We start from the raw sequence: 15,517 nt of genomic DNA on the forward strand, positions 1-15,517 counted from the left end.
TATGAGCAATTGCTTCTAGAGTCCCTTGAATAAACAGACACCACAAAATCACTCCATAAAGCACCATGACAGCTCAGAGACACTAGAGACAAGCTTGAATGCACAGACCAAGCTTAAAATATTAGAAAAATTTTCCAGTGATCTTATGTAGCACACACTCTACTAAGGACAGAAGCCTTCATTGTGGTGTCTGACAGCCATTCTGGGAATAGCTCAGCCTCCATTCAGATTTCCTCTGTGTGCAGATTACCATAACAGCACTGCCATCAGTGACACTGAATGAGGAATCTTATCAAGTAGTCAGAAGCAAATAGAGAGACAGAATAAGTGGAGCACTGTACTGAGCCATCTCATCAGGTTTCCTGAAGCTTCTTTCTCCACATAGACAGATCCTATGGTTATTGACAGAAAACTGAGATGCGGGCCTATGCCTTGGGATTTCTCAAGTCCAGAGCAAGGTCACTTCCTTTCTTACAGAAAACTGTCACCTCGAAAAATTCTTTCCTTTCTGAGTAGCGAGTCCAGACTGGAAAGCACCTGAAGACAGAAGAGAGCTCAGTTTTTCCTGCAGAAGATGTGTGAGAGCAGTCCTAAAAAGAGATGGTGTGGGGCTGTGTGGATGATTGACAGATCCCTGACAGTGAAAGAAGGCTCACAGGAGATAACAGGAATTACAAACACCTTGAGGAATGTGAAGAATAACCACAAACTTTTGCAGGAAAAGATGGAAAGATCTCAATGCAAGGGGAACTAGATGGCAACCTTTGTTTCAGGCACACAGCTGTGTCACTGGTCCTCAAAATGCCTAGAAGAGCTACACAACGCACAAAATGAACTTTGAAGAGGACAACTGGCCTGAGCTAGTTTTAACCCACATATTCCTTCCTGGAGAACAGGAGCAACCAGCACCAACTATTTCATAGCAGGGTGATATTGACAGTCCTCATAGGCCTAGCAGAGTTCACCTGTACCTCCAACAGCATCAAGAGATAGAGAGCTGAAAAAAAAAAAAAAAAGATAAAAGATAAAAGACATTGAAAGAAAAAAAAATTATAAAGAAGGGGGAAAATGGATTGGGGGTGGGAAGAAAGAGTGAATACAGGAAAAAATTCAAGCCTGTTGCCAGAACAGATTGTACCTCTATTTACAGAAATCCTCGTCAGCTTCATACTACTGGACAACTAGTAATCACCACTCTTAGTGAAAGCAACACAGACTTGAGGACTAAGTCAGCCATTAGACCAAATTCATCTACAAAAAACTGTGTACACCAGCCATAGGATAGAATGGCGTAGGCTGGAAGGGACCTAAAAGGTTATTGAGTTTTCTCATAGACACTGTTATTACCCATGAGATCAGCCATCTCTCAGTATTCCTTAGAGTGACCTTACTACTTTTGTTGGGCCGCTTTTCTGAAGAAATCTTAAAGATTTGAAGAAAAATCTCACTGAGCACACCAGCAAGAGCAAAAAGTGGGAAGAGATTGTGGAAGCAACAGCACTGAAAGTTGAGTAAGATGTCACCTTTATATATACAGAAGCAGCTGAAATAAGGTAGTAGACAGAGAAGACGATCTCATTCTCTGCTCCTGGCTCCTTTCATGTGTCAGATCTGTTACTGTGCATCTTCATCCGTCTCCTCACCACAAAACAAGACTTCTGCTTAGCCAGCACAGAAGGCTGCAGCCAGCACCAGACCCAGTGAAGACAGAAAGGGTGGTGATGTGAGTCACCACTCTTCTTCTGATCACAGCCCATTGTGATCAGAAGAAGAGGTTGCAGGAGCACCCTAACCACAAGATTACTGAAGAGTGAAAGGGGGGGGGACATTTTGCTTAGAAAGTGGAAATGATCCACTAAATGGTCACATGTGCTAACAGCTTAGCAAGAGTACTTTAAACTTCTTTTTCTTGTCACTTTCTGAATTTGAACTTTTTAAAGTTTATTTTTAGTATCAAAAGTAACAATGGCAAGATTCATGAACACAGTGAGGGGAAAAAAAATCAGCATCTAGACAAAGAAACTATAAAAAGATTTAAAAAGGTAAATCTAGTTTTGGCAGTCATGGAAAAAGAAGAGAGATCAGTTAAAAATCTAACACACCATTTGCTTTTTATTTTTAATTAAGAATAATATATGTACACAAAAGGATACATCAGCAACCTGTTCATTTTAAGTATGTGAAATAATAGGGAAAGTAGATAACACAGCATGAGTGAGGTCAGAAGTTCTGAAATGTTTAGAGCCAGTCTCAATTTGTCATGCTACTGAATATTAAGGGAAGTTTTTAAGCCACCATGAAATGGTCTTGACTAACAATGGAGCTATATTTCACACCACACACAAGTTTGACACACAGAAAACTCGTTCTCATGTCTGTTTATGTCTGTGATTTTCAGTTGTGAAAGATACAGTAGAGTCAGTATGATGTCATTCTCTGATTTTGAATGAGTTCATTGACTCAGTAAATTATTGGACAGTAAGTGCAAACTGCAGCACTACTTTGTTATGCTGAATTAATATTTAGAAATACTCATAATAAGGCTGAAGGAGAGACAGCAGCATTTTAGATATTAAAAACCAGTCTAGCACCAAGCAATTCCCAAAGTCCAATTCCACTTCTGCCCAATGGTGGATGATTTGGGGTGAATTAAAAAAGGGAGGGGTGAGTAGAAAGAAAATCATAGTATGCTGTAATGAAAATAGCAAATGCCCAGCACTCTAGATGAGCGAAAGAAAAAAATCTTCATTCTTCATTTTGAGATAATAGAATCACAGAATCACAAAGGTTGGAAAAGACCTCGAAGATCATCTAGTCCAACCATCCACCTTCCACCAATGTTGCCAACTAAACAATATCCCTCAATACCACATCTACACAGTTCTTGAACACCTTCAGGGATGGTGACTCCCTGTTCCAGTGCCTCACCACTCTTTCCATAAATAAATTCTTCTTAATATCCAACCTGAACCCAGTGGAACTTGAAGCCATTCTCTCTCATACTATTGCTGTTACCTGGGAGAAGAGGCTGACCCCACCTCACCACAACCTGCTTTCAGGGAATTGTAGAGAACAATCAAGCCAACCCTGAGCCTCCTCCAGACTGAACAATCACAGTTCCCTGAGCTGCTCCTCTAAGACTTGTTCTTCAGACCCCTCACAGCTTTGTTGTCATTCTCTGGGCACACTCCAGGGCCACAATGTCTTTCTTGTAGCAAGGGGTCCAAAACGGAACACAGTACGCTAGTTGTGGCCTCACCAGGGCTGAATACAAGAGCAATGATCCCCATCCTGCTCTGGCTGGCAACACTATTTCCGATACAAGGCAGGATGCTGTCGGCCGTATTGGCTACCTGAGCACACTGCTGGCTCACGTTAATCTGAGTGCTGAACAGCCCCTGGTCCTTCTCTTCTGCACAGTCTTTCAGCCACTCTGGCCCAGGCCTGTAACATTGCCTGGGATTCTTGTCACCAAAGTGCAGCATCTGACTTGCTGAACTTCATCCCGTTGGTCCCAGCCCGGCTATCCAATCTACCCAGTTTGCTCTAAAGGGCCTTCCTATCCCCAGGCAGTTATACACTTCCTCCCAGTTTGGTGTCATGTGCAAACCTACTGAGAGTGCTCCCAGTACCGTCATCCAGGTCATCAGTAAAGATAGTGAACAGGTCAGGACTTGATACCAACCCCTGGGGAAGATCACTCGTGACAGGTCACCAGTTGGATTTAACTCCATTCACCAACACTCTCTGAGCCTGGCCCTCCAGTCAGTTCTTCACCCAGCAGAGTGTACTAGTCCAAGCCACAGGCTGCCAGCTTTCGCAAGAGAATACTGTGGGAGACAGGTGTCAAAGGCTTTACTGAAGTCTAGGCAGACTATGTGAACAGCTTTTCCCTCATCCTCTAGGCAGGTCATCTGGTCAGAGATTAGGTCAGTCAAGCAGGACCTGCCTTTCATGAGCCCATGTAGGCTGAAATGTGCATAAAGACCAAAAGTTATAATGATGAGGACAACATTTAACCCATTACAGTGTTTATTAGAGTAGCATATTCCGGTATACTGGGGAGTGTGTACTAATAGAATAGTTTGGAAAGCAGCAGCCCTGAACAGTACACCACCTTCCTGTTCCTGCCAGTACTTTGACAAGATGTATGTTCAAAGCAGCACTGCATTTCAGCAGAACCTTTAAGTGTCCTTAAAGCAAAAACTCCTGTAGCGCTAGTGAGCTATACTAACGAAATCTCCACTTCTCACTCTCCGCATTGGATTTTTGGACTATGCCACTCCAAACAAAAGGGTCATCTATACACCAAAGGGATCCAGGAATTAGACTTTTTGCAGTGCTTTGAAGGCATAACAGTTGGTGGTTAGAAGTCTTCCCAGTCTGAAATATATATATATATATATATATACATATATATATGTATTCTCTTTATACAAGGCTTCAGTTAGCAGGCCTGAAAAAATCCTTTTTCAGAGACCACCTAGGCAAACATAAAATGCCTTGAGAAAGTTTTGTTGTTCAATGTAAATCAACCTCAGCTTCACTTTCAGCCAGATTCAGTTTCTACCTTGTGTAAGCATAAGACAGCTATTGTAAAAAGAAAAAGAAAAAATTAGTACAAATTTTAAGTGTATTTAACCATGCATCCTTTCCTTCCATAAAGCAATTCCTATTTCAAAAAAGAAATGCACATTCTAATTCTGAGATGTTTACATTTTCGGTATATTAAAAACATATCAAACAAATAAAAACAAAGTAAAAATATGATCTCCTATGTATGACAGCTTATTTGCTGGTTTAGGATTCTAGAAGAGTCTCATATAGAATTAAAGAGCATTTAGTTTTTAAACCAAGCCTCTTAGCCTAGCAAAGTAAAAATGGATGCTCATGACTTTTATGCAGGTACTTCTACAACTTCAAAATAGTCATTGGGCAGAATCACATAGCCTTTTCCTGCCAGGATGTCTTTTTCTTTCTGAAACTGAACAATTTCTCTCAGTTTTTCAATTTGTCTTTCCTGACGTCGGCATCGCTGTTGTGCAGTCTTGAGCTTCTTTCGTAGTTTTTCAACTTGCTCCTCTAGCTGCTGAATTCTTTTTCGCTGATGAACTGTATCCTCTACAGTATAATTGTGATCACAAAAAACAGCAAGATTGTTAGGGGTCTGGAGAGGAGGCATCAATAATCCGATACTTGGATCTACAAATCTGGCATCTATTTGAGATAAATGAAAGGAAGGAGCTGATGGAGATTGTGGTAGCATGGGAGCTGCAGGTGGTGGCGGTGGCGGTGGCGGAGGTGGAGGTGGTGGAGGCGGTGGAGGTGGCAGTGGATCTTCTGGCTGCTCTGAAAATTCTTCAGTCTAAAACAAACAAAAAAGTATATTTGTATGCTTAGCACTTTTACAACACAACTCTATTACTACAGGCAACTACAATATAAACAACTACGACAAAAATAAAAAAAAACAAAAACAAAACAAACACCGCACACTTCAAAGCCTGAATTTTAAAAACTAGCTTTTCTCTTTTTAGTGTTTCTAAACTGGAGTTAGTTTAAGCAGCTTAGTTTCCAAAGTCTTTTGAAACTCAAATCCTTGGTGTCTTGAACAAATTCAGAAGTCACTTCTGAAGACAGGTGAAACAGATATCCAGGATTAGCTGAGGATTCTGGATGCAGTCCTGTGAAAGAGTTCAGCTGACTGGGTAGCTCATCAAGACCATCCCGTTCCCCTTTGTTCCTCTTTCTTTCTACTGCATCTTAGCACATACACTTTGAACTTCTCAGCTAATTTAACCAGGAACACAGCAGAAATGGAGAATCTTATGTTAAGGCAGAATAAGAACAATTTCACTGAGGGAGGTGGACAAGCTGGCAAAGCAGAGAAGGTAGATGCAGGAAGACCTGCCTCCTCACAACCAGGACTGCCCATCACACTGTTTTGGAATCACAGCAGAAGAGTTTGGTTTCAAGAAATGCGATGAGCCAAAATAAACAGCTCTCACAGCTCTGCTATTAACCCTTTTCTCAGTACAGCATTTTGCTAAGATGACAGAAAGCTATTCACTCTTTCACCATCACTATAAGAAAGTAGAGAAAACAGGACTGGATGGCTGGTAGACAGGATGGAGCAGAATACTGACTAAGCTCAGCCCTACATCACAAAGCAGACTTCACCGTAGTGCTCTAGATAGGTTCAGACACTTGAGTGGTTCAGGACAATGCATATCTTTCCTCACTTGAAAGAAGGCTAAAGAGAAATCTGACTCTTTCTGACCAGAAGGAGCGTGATTAGTTTAGAAATGCACAAATAATACATATCACTGGTCAAAAAGAAGAAAAGAAGCCTAAAAAATTATCAGTGAAAGAGGCCCTGAAACCAATGTTTTAACTCCCTGTTTCCAACATTATTACTACAAATAAAAGCATGAAGACATTCACAGTGTTGATTTTAACAGCCACCAGCTTCCCCTCATGAGACTGGAAGATCACATTATTGAGCTCCTTGACTTAGTATAAAGAACAAACCAGCACTCAATTTGGGAGGTCCAGATATCATCCTTGTGCTGACTATATTAGGCATAGGAATTGAGAATGCAGTTTTGCATTTGGTATTGAGGGGAAGTTTCATTAGTACTCAGGTATTACTGATCACTTTAAAGTACAAAACCAGCCAACTGCCAGTTTCAGTTCTCAGTTATAAGAAGTAGATGTTTGAGGTGTGCCCACCTAAATCACATATGAATACAGTAAAAAGTTTCACCTATAACTCAAACTTTTCAGCTAAGAAAATGACAAGCCAAAGACATAATATGCAAAGAACTTCATCCATGTTGGAAGCACAAGCAAAAGCTGGCATTGTTGCCAGGCAGCTGGATTCACACAGGGGCATCTATTCATGAGTTACACAGCACATGCTATGTTAACTGTTGTCATAGTGTGCCACAGAAAACTTATTGTTCATATCATTCACATGTCACAAGTAAAATCTTATTCCTTCTCACATCCAATAAATGTTTCTCCTAAGATACAACAAAAAAATAATTCAGAAAATGTTTAAAGAATCACAATGCAAAAGACAAAATGCGGATTTTCAAAATAACTATGAATTCCATTAAAAAAATACATAATCCTTCTTCGTTAATACACATCTTAAAGCTACAATGAAAGTTGCTGTGAGATAAATAGTAACAGCACCAACTCCCTCTCCATAAGGAGTCACTCTTCTGTGTGTGCACAGAGCCAGGCACTGCAACAAATCAGAGAATATGGCTCAACACTACCTTAGCTACACTGATGTCACATTATCCTATACACACCTCCAGCTTTGGTGCAAGAAGTTTTGCACACAATTTTAAGTGACAGAGGAAGTGTGTTGCTCAGACTGTGAGAAAGCATTATCAAACAGTACTTACCACAAAAAGTAGACCTGAAAATTGTCCACATTTCACCTAATACCTTGCACTATAGTCTACTGTCTATTGCTTCCACTTTTAATTTTCTAGATGTTCCTTTTTTATTTCTGCATCAAATCCAATAATGTATACTGTGTGGGAAAATACATGCCCTGAATAGGCAACCAGCCTGTGAGAAAGGGCTCGTGTTAGCTTGGGAACACAAGTAAGCTCCCTTAATACTAAAAATTCAATAGAGAGGCACTAATTTTATACACTCTTATCAGTGGTGGCCAATGTATACTCAGGAAAAATCAAGAAAAGCAGCTAGTAGATGGTACTTTGAATTATACAACTTTGCAACTAATGTTATTTCATAGAAGGCTAAACTTTTCAGGTTCTCTCACACCGTTATCTGTATAGTCCTACCTATAGCCATGACTTAATAGTCTAGGACCCAGCTAATTAGGACAAACCACCTGATGTGAAGCTGTAACATTACACTGATGATTTAATACTAGCCTCTGCAACTCCATCTGCAATAGAGAATGCAATAGGCTCTCTGCCTGCTTATTTACGGGTGACAGAATGGGCCACTGGACCTCAAAAGGTGCAAGGACCTGGATTTTCTGTCGAATTTTTTGGGTACTGTCTGACCATGTATGACTGAAGTCCTACCCAATGCAGTTAACAATAAGGTACAAACGTCAGCCTGCAGTTACTACATCAGGAAAGGAAAAACAGTAACTGAACTGAAGCAATGATGAATGGCCTTACTGAGGGAGCCCCATCAGCAACTAAACTGTGCACTCTGGCACCTCGGGCTGACAGTGCACGTTTACCTTTTCACTGGGCTCAGTGTAACAGAATATAGTGGGCACAGCGTTTTCCTTCAGCAGCTTATTGTTGCACTCCCGCTTGAAGCAGTCGGGCGTGAAGTGCTCGGAGCAGATGCTGCTGTACTTGGTGGGCTTGAAGTTTTTCCTTTTCACCGCCGCCTCCCATTTCTTGCACAGATCGGGCCTGGTCAAAGGAAACCTGGACAAAAGAACCACTTGCAGCATTTCTCACACGCGTTTCGCGTGGGCCACAGGCGCAGCCGTGCAAAACCACCCGCCATACCCGCTCCGCCCCGAGGTGCGGCTTCCAACGTGCGCAGAGCCGCGCCCGCGCGCCCCCGCCGCCGACCGCCCCCTTGCGTCGGGAGGACACGCGCCCGCGGCGCTGGCCCCGCCCTGGCGCCGTGCCCAGCACCGCCCCGCCCCGCCCCGCCTCCCGCGCTTACTTGTGGAAGGAGATAGGCTTCTCTTTGTCGTATCGGTTCCGGCAGCGGTAGGCGGAACACGACTGCACCATCCCGCCGGCCCCGTGGCTGCCGCCGCCGCCCAGCGGCGCGAAGAGGAGCTCTCAGCTGCCGTTCGCTTACCGTCGGGCTACCATCCTTCCCCTCCCCCCCCACCAGTGACCCTCCGAGAGGGACATCAACGGAACACGGTCTCTCCCAACTCCAAGATGGCGGCACCAGCTTCAGCGCAACTCTCGCGGTGCTACCGCGCGCCGTCTTTGCCTATTGGTGGGTCCTCGCGCGGGGGCGGAGTTTTGTATGGCGAATCCTCCAATCGGAGCGACACTTGGCCCTGTTCCCGCCCCTCGCTCCGGAACCACCTCCGGGGCGGCTGCGCCTTGGAGGCAGAGCGCCCCCGGGCCGCGGAAGCCGGCGCCTTGTGAAATATGGCGTGTGAGCTAACAATCCCAATAAAGCAACGTATTGGATCACAAAAAGTTAAAGTGTGCTTTGTCATATCTCTGCTCTGCGCTACGCTAGCGAACAGCACCGCCCCGCAGCAGCAGGCCGTTCGGCACGGTGTCTCGGCTCAGGTGATCACGGCCGCCGGAGCGCCGAAGGGCCCGGGTTTCGGCCGCCTCTTCCCCGCGTTTCTGTGTCCACGCCGTAGCCGTGTGGGGCAGAAAGAAGGCGCTCGCGACAGGCACGCGGGTGCTGGCAGCACCCTGTGGCACACCCATCGTCGGGGCAAAGTCCGAGCAGGAGCCGCGGGAAGCGTCTCCAGGAGAAAGTCTGGGTACCCCTCGTAGATGGAAGAGTGAAGGGAAGGGAAACGAGACAGCCTACAACCGACCACCGAACTGCAGAACGCGGCGCATAGCGCAACCCCTCTGCGCCGGGGGCCGGCGGCAGGGAGTTTGGGGGCGGTGGCGGCGTTGGGGCGGGCAGACGGCGGGCCCGGGGCGGGGCTGGGGCCGGTGGCGGCGGGAGGTGGCTCAGTCCCCGCTGGGAGCCGAGGGCGGCGGGTCCCTACGCAGTCGCACCGCGCCCCACAGTCGCCGCCGCCGCCGCAGGGCGAGCACCGGGAGAGTGCCGCTCCCCGGCCGGCCGGCCGGCAGCATGAGCGGCGGGCGGAGTGGGAGAGCCGCCGTGAAGATGGAGGCACCGTTCTACCCCGAGGAAGGGCTGGAGCTGCTGCCCGACTTCGTGCCGCTGCCAGGTTTCGCCACCGCCACAGGGCCCGGCGCCGAGGCGGCGGCGGCAGCCCCGAAGCTGCTGCTGGGCGCCGGCAAGAAGCGCGACCTGCCGCCCGCCGCCCCCTCGCAGCTGCCCGGGCCTTTTGCCCTGCGCCCGCCCGGCAGCGCCCGCGGCAGCGTGGCCGCCCTTCGTCTGCTGCCGCCCCCCGCCGCCCCGCCGCCGCCCCCAGTCTCGGCGCAGGGCTCGGCGCCGGGGACCGGCGCCGCGGCGGCGGCGAGCCGCGGCGGACCGGAGGCCGCGCTGGGCTCGGCGGCGGAGCTGCCGTTGCTGAAGTTACCGCCGGCCGCCGACCTGGAGCAGCTGCTCATCCAGGGCGGAGCGGGGATGGGGCCCGGCAGCCCAGGACCGGCGGCGGCCGGGGGAGCCGGCGGGTCGGCGGCGGGAACGTTCCTCTACCGACAGCCGGTGACGCAGGAGCAGGAGGGCTTTGCTGACGGCTTCGTCAAGGCCCTGGCTGACCTGCACAAGCAGAACCAGCTGCTGGCCGCGCCGCCGCTCTCACCGCCTGGGCCCTGCTGCCCGACCCGCCCCGGGGCCGCCGCTGAGCCGCCCACCGTCTACACCAACCTGAGCGGCTTCAGCCCCGCGGGGCCGCTCAGCCCGTCGGGCAGCGCCTATCCCTCCGCCACCGCGCCTCCCCCGCCACCTCCGCCGCCGCCGCCGCCGGGGCTGCCGTTCGGGGCGGCGGGGCTGGGCGCGGGGCGGCTGCCGGCGCCGCGGGCCCTGGAGGAGCCGCAGACTGTGCCCGACGTGCCACCTGCGGCGGGCGGGGAGGGAGGCGGCAGCGCCCCGACGCCGCCGTCGCTGTCACCGCTGGATGTGGAGAGTCAGGAGCGCCTGAAGGCGGAGCGCAAGCGGCTTCGGAACCGTATCGCGGCCTCCAAGTGCCGCCGGAGGAAGCTGGAGCGCATCGCCCGGCTGGAGGAGAAGGTGAAGGCGCTGAAGGGGCAGAACGCCGAGCTGGCTGCTACCGCCAACCTGCTGCGCGCACAGGTCACTCAGCTGCAGGGCCGCGTCCGCAGCCACCTCTCCTCCGGCTGCCACATCAACGCCGCCGCTCCCTCCGGGCCGCCGCCCCGCGAGCCGCCCCCGGAGGCCGCCGCCACCGCGCCCGAGGCCGGCGCCTGTTGAGCGGTGGCCGGGGCAGCGGGAGAGGGAGCGGGGCTGCCGCGCCGTTCCCGTTGATTTCCGAGGCCGCTGTGCGAGCCGGGGCTGTGCGCCGGGCGGAGTGCGCGAGGCCGGTGAAGGTGTCAGAGGTTAAGGTAATTCCTGTTTACAGAAAGACTGAACTTTACTTTCACGTGGGGATAAAAAAATAATATATATGTATATATATATATATGTTTCCTAACGTGCCGTACGGGAGAATATAGCAACTGATAAGCTTCTCAGAGTTTAGAGAAAAAAAAAAAAGCCAGAATTCTCCCCTTTGGAAAAGATGTGTGTGTATATAGATATATTTAAAGCATAGTATGGCTCTGTATATTTTCTTGGCATTGATAAAATAATTTTTAACTACTGTCTTTCTCTAGAGCTTTAATTTGCCATTGAGAGCTCAGTCTGTGTGTGTGCCCAAGCACTCAGACAGAACACGAAGGAGTGCGGTATGAAGTCCAGAGCAGGACAGGACGCATTGCCGGCTTAGCCGTAGGAAAGGACATTTCTCAGCTGCTAGCTCTGTATTGTGCCAGTGCAAATCTGGGGCATTGATAGTTATTTATTGAAACTTGAACACTTTTGGACATTGCCTAGACCTTATTTTTATAGATAACATGTTAGTAGTGATAGCAGTTACTTGGCAAGAAGAGCTTTACTCCTTTTCTTTCACTGTGTACATTCCAGTAGCGTTTGCTCTTTACATAGTATAGTATCAGTTAAGTGCTATACAGAAAAGGGCTCGGATTTGGGGTGGATTCGCTATAAAATGGCAATTCTATTGTATGCTGTTGGAATAAATCACAGAACTACTATGGAGATGTAGATTTATTTTTCAGTAGGGATCTATATACATTTCCTCTTGGTCTACTTTGTTCTGAAAAACCTTTCTGCAGTACTCTGGAGATGGAAAGAGTCGGTGCTGGAATGTGGAACATGCTTCTGGTCGTGAAGAACTGAGGCAGTTTATTTGTCAAGATTTCACTATTTGAGGGAACAGCACAGGGACTTCTTTCTTCTGATTGCTTCGACATAATCCTCAACAAGTTTTGGAAAGCTGTAGATCTCCTGCTTGGTTCTTCCTGCCTTGCTTCTGTGCACCTGTGTGTTTTGAGCATTCCCATGCAGCTCTGGAGCTGTCTGTTGGAGCATGGAGGCCACCAGTAAGATCAGAGCTCCTGAGCTGGTCCCACTGTGGGGCAGAGCCCACACCTCTCTGACATGACATTGCTGGGGCCCGGACATGAAGCTCGACAAGGGTCTACTGCAGTGGGCATCCCACAGTGCAGCTGTCTTTCTGGTCTGCTCAGCCTCACCAGCAGCTGCTGAACACCTGTGTTACCTCTCCTGGAGCCTACACTTTGAAATTCAAGAAGAGGGCTTGGGATGGACTTGTGTTTCTTTTGCTCTTAGTGCCGTTTAGTGCTGTCTGTTACCAAAGTTCAGCATGTTGTTTGGTGCATGTCACAGCACGTGTAAGGTGATGTGGCAGTGCATAGGAATTGGGGAGCTGCAAGCCAGGATGCTCTGAGGGTATTTCTTTTCTTAACGCATATGCAAATTAGGTAGAAGCCATATCAATCATTTTGTAACTGTTTAATCATGTCATTGGAGCCTGTTCTGGGGTTTTAAGTGCTTTGAGTTTTTAACTTTGCTGGTTATAGGGTAGCTTTAGGAATACCAATGAACAGATTCTCAAAGCAATTCTCATGTGTTTGAAGACTTCCTTACAGGTGTTCTGAGCTGGGTAGCTACAGTCCGTAGCAGCACCTGCTGCATCTTAACCACGCAAAAGGCAGTTCTCAGTATGTGGCAGACATCACCCACCTGCAGAGTTGCTGCAAGACTGAGAATAGAGGCTGTTTTTTCCCCACCCTTCTTTGCTTTCCCTAGTGGGAGAGGTCATGCCCTGGGGAAATCCACTGACTTGAGGTGCTTGCCTTTGCTGCACATGTAGTAAGTGTACTTTTTGTTAAAGAACCTTGGAAAAATGCATAGAAGTTATGTGTGTGGGCAGCAGTGTTTCAGTTCTCAGATTGGCAGGGGGGTTGGACTCGATCTCTTGAGGTCCCTTCCAACCCCTATGATTCTGTGATAAGCAGATGAGCACGACGCTGGTTGAAAAGCTGGTGGCAGAGTGGAGGAAGGCTGTGCAGGGCTCAGTGCCTGCTCCTCGCCTTTTGGTACTGCTCCAGCTAGAACAAATTGGTGATGCCCAGGAAGTGAGTGCATCCTCAGACAAAGGCAATCCCTGTTATCCCTACTGATTATAACCAGCCAGTCCTTTTCGGTATGTTGGTTTTAAAGACAGCAAACACCGTGTTATCCCTTTACCTTTGCAGCTTTCAGCAGAAGCAGCCATGGCTGGCCTCTCAGAGAGATCATGTACACACTCCCTTAAGAGCCTGCCCTATGCTCTGGCTGCCATGTAAGGTTGTTTTTTGTTAGTGTTGCAAAAGGCTACTGCTCTGCAGCAGTATGCGAATGGGTGACCTAAGCACTTCATGGTCTGAGACACATGGCAAGGCTTAGGCATGCTGCTTGCTTTGCTTCAGGTATTCGCTTTTTCCATTGCTGTCTTCTCAAATGTATCAGTAGTCTGTTTTGCCTACAGTATCCCTATTGTCTTTAATTGTGGCTTCTATAGTTTATTCTTCTGTTAGTCAATTCATTGCAATGTTATTCCTCTCTGTATTGATTAGCTTTTGTTTCAGTTTTCTTTGTGGATGTTGGTCACTCTGAGATGCTCAAAGAGTGATACCAGGTCCACTTACATGACTATGATCTGTGTAGTTCACTTTCAGTAACTGCAAGTACACAGGGTGCTTAAATGTCACTGTAGAAGTTCAAGTTCCCTGGAGCCTCTGCTTTTTTCTCCATCCTTCAAAGCTGTGCCATGTTACGTTGTAGTTATGTGTGCTGCTGCTGGTCTCTACAGAGGTTCCCACAGTGCTCTCAAGTCTTGCTTTGGTTTTGCATTCCAGATACAAAACCCATGACAAACAGACATTGTTTGCTTCTTTTCCCGAGGTGTAGTCTGCTCTGGATGTGGTGCAGTCCCTTCCTGTATCTGTTCTGGTTGCTGCAAGTTTGCTGCTGTGAGTGCAGCTACCTGCCAGCAGATTCTGAAGGCGCTTGAGCTGATGTGTCTTTGTACCAAGCTGCTACAGCAAAGCAACTTGACATTTATGACATTTCTTTGAATCATTATCTGATCTTTTCTGTGTTGAGCAGTAGGAGGAGGGTATCTGTGGCAAAGGAAGTTTTGTTCACCCTTCCTTGGGCACAAAAAGGGGGAAACCACCACCACCACCTCTCTCTCTGCCCTAGTATGGGTGACTCCATGACAAGAAATGGATGTGCTCCTCAGCGCCTCAGGCAGTGACATCTCAGTGTCTCTGCCTGTCCAGACAGTTGGTGTGTCTAGTTCTATGCAGCTTCCAGCATGGCTCAGTGCAGCCCACTTGAGGAGTGGATTCCCAGACACAAGTGCTCTTTGTGCTCTGAGGACTGTAGGTCTGTAGTGCATCCTCTTTAGTGAAAGGGCTGATTCTGGTGGTTGATTTCTTGTGAACAGCAGTGTGTAGTCTTGCGAGAGATCAGTACCTCAGTGCTGCTGCTCAGTATTTGGACTCTGCTGCATAAACACTGTTGAATATAGTGCACTCTTGAAAAACCAGTGAGTGGCCATATAAGCTAATTTCTTGGTTTTTCATTGGTTTGTGTTTATGTCATGAATGACACAGGAATTAGGAGCAACTCTGTTATTTTCTTCTACTTATCTTGCTGAATGTATCCATCTTACCTATGAGAAAACAGTGGTCACCCCAAGTTAAGTCCCTGGGCATTCTGCAGGATGCAGCTGTTAAAAGTGGAAATATTATTTGGCAACTAATTTCTAATCAGTACTGTACAGTGCTGTTTGATGTGTGGAGGCATAGTATATTTGAATTGCTTGTTTGAGTGAAAATAGGGCCTTGGCTGCTGCAATGTGAATCATAACTATTTGAGTCCAGCAGATTTTTCAAGAAACTTTCCCTATATCCAAAATTAATATGCAGGAAAAAATTTATTTGCTTATAACATGTCATCCTGCAATACATTTTATGCATGCTTCTGGATTCTGAGCTGAAGAAGCAGGGAGTGACTTTTTTTTTTTTTTTTTTTGCAGATATAACTGCTGTTGAATGCTTTTGCCTCCTACTTGCCTGACTTTCTATGTTTAGCAAGAAGAAAATTTGGAATATGACATCTCTGTACATATTTGACTGGCACAAAACCTCTTCAGTTTTCCAGGGATTTTATTTGCTGTCTTGGTATAACTAGGGGAGACCACTGGGACATTTCCAAGGCCGTTTTGCCACTCCTTGGCCATTTTATCTGGTTACTGTTGTGTGCAGTGACTGAGCATTCCAGCACAGGT

General features: G+C 47.5%; 2 protein-coding genes across 2 annotated transcripts; one reads left to right on the plus strand and one right to left on the minus strand.

Moving 5' to 3' along the window:
- Window positions 1-4,701: 4,701 nt before the first annotated feature.
- Window positions 4,702-9,069, minus strand: THAP1 (THAP domain containing 1). Its single transcript, XM_065740698.1, has 3 exons — window positions 8,683-9,069; window positions 8,240-8,435; window positions 4,702-5,365 (listed from the first exon to the last, which is right to left on the minus strand). The coding sequence occupies exons 1-3, from the start codon at window positions 8,751-8,753 to the stop codon at window positions 4,898-4,900; spliced, it is 735 nt and encodes a 244-aa protein (XP_065596770.1). The 5' UTR covers window positions 8,754-9,069; the 3' UTR covers window positions 4,702-4,897.
- Window positions 9,070-9,643: 574 nt separating this feature from the next.
- Window positions 9,644-11,159, plus strand: LOC136051319 (transcription factor JunD-like). The gene has a single exon (XM_065740699.1). The coding sequence runs from the start codon at window positions 9,802-9,804 to the stop codon at window positions 11,068-11,070; it is 1,269 nt and encodes a 422-aa protein (XP_065596771.1). The 5' UTR covers window positions 9,644-9,801; the 3' UTR covers window positions 11,071-11,159.
- Window positions 11,160-15,517: the final 4,358 nt, after the last annotated feature.

The sequence above is a fragment of the Cyrtonyx montezumae genome, unplaced genomic scaffold (genome assembly GCF_038088225.1).
Source record: "Cyrtonyx montezumae isolate F1298 unplaced genomic scaffold, pur_monq_1.0 scaffold_29, whole genome shotgun sequence".
NCBI lineage: Eukaryota > Metazoa > Chordata > Aves > Galliformes > Odontophoridae > Cyrtonyx > Cyrtonyx montezumae.

Coding starts and splice junctions, on each gene's coding strand:
- LOC136051319 (XM_065740699.1), top strand. CDS start 9,802: ATGAGCGGCGGGCGGAGTGGGAGAGCCGCCGTGAAGATGGAGGCACCG.
- THAP1 (XM_065740698.1), bottom strand. CDS start 8,753: ATGGTGCAGTCGTGTTCCGCCTACCGCTGCCGGAACCGATACGACAAA. Junction 8,436..8,682: donor AAGCCTATCTCCTTCCACAA/GTAAGCGCGGGA, acceptor TCTTTTGTCCAG/GTTTCCTTTGACCAGGCCCG. Junction 5,366..8,239: donor ACACTGAGCCCAGTGAAAAG/GTAAACGTGCAC, acceptor TGTTTGTTTTAG/ACTGAAGAATTTTCAGAGCA.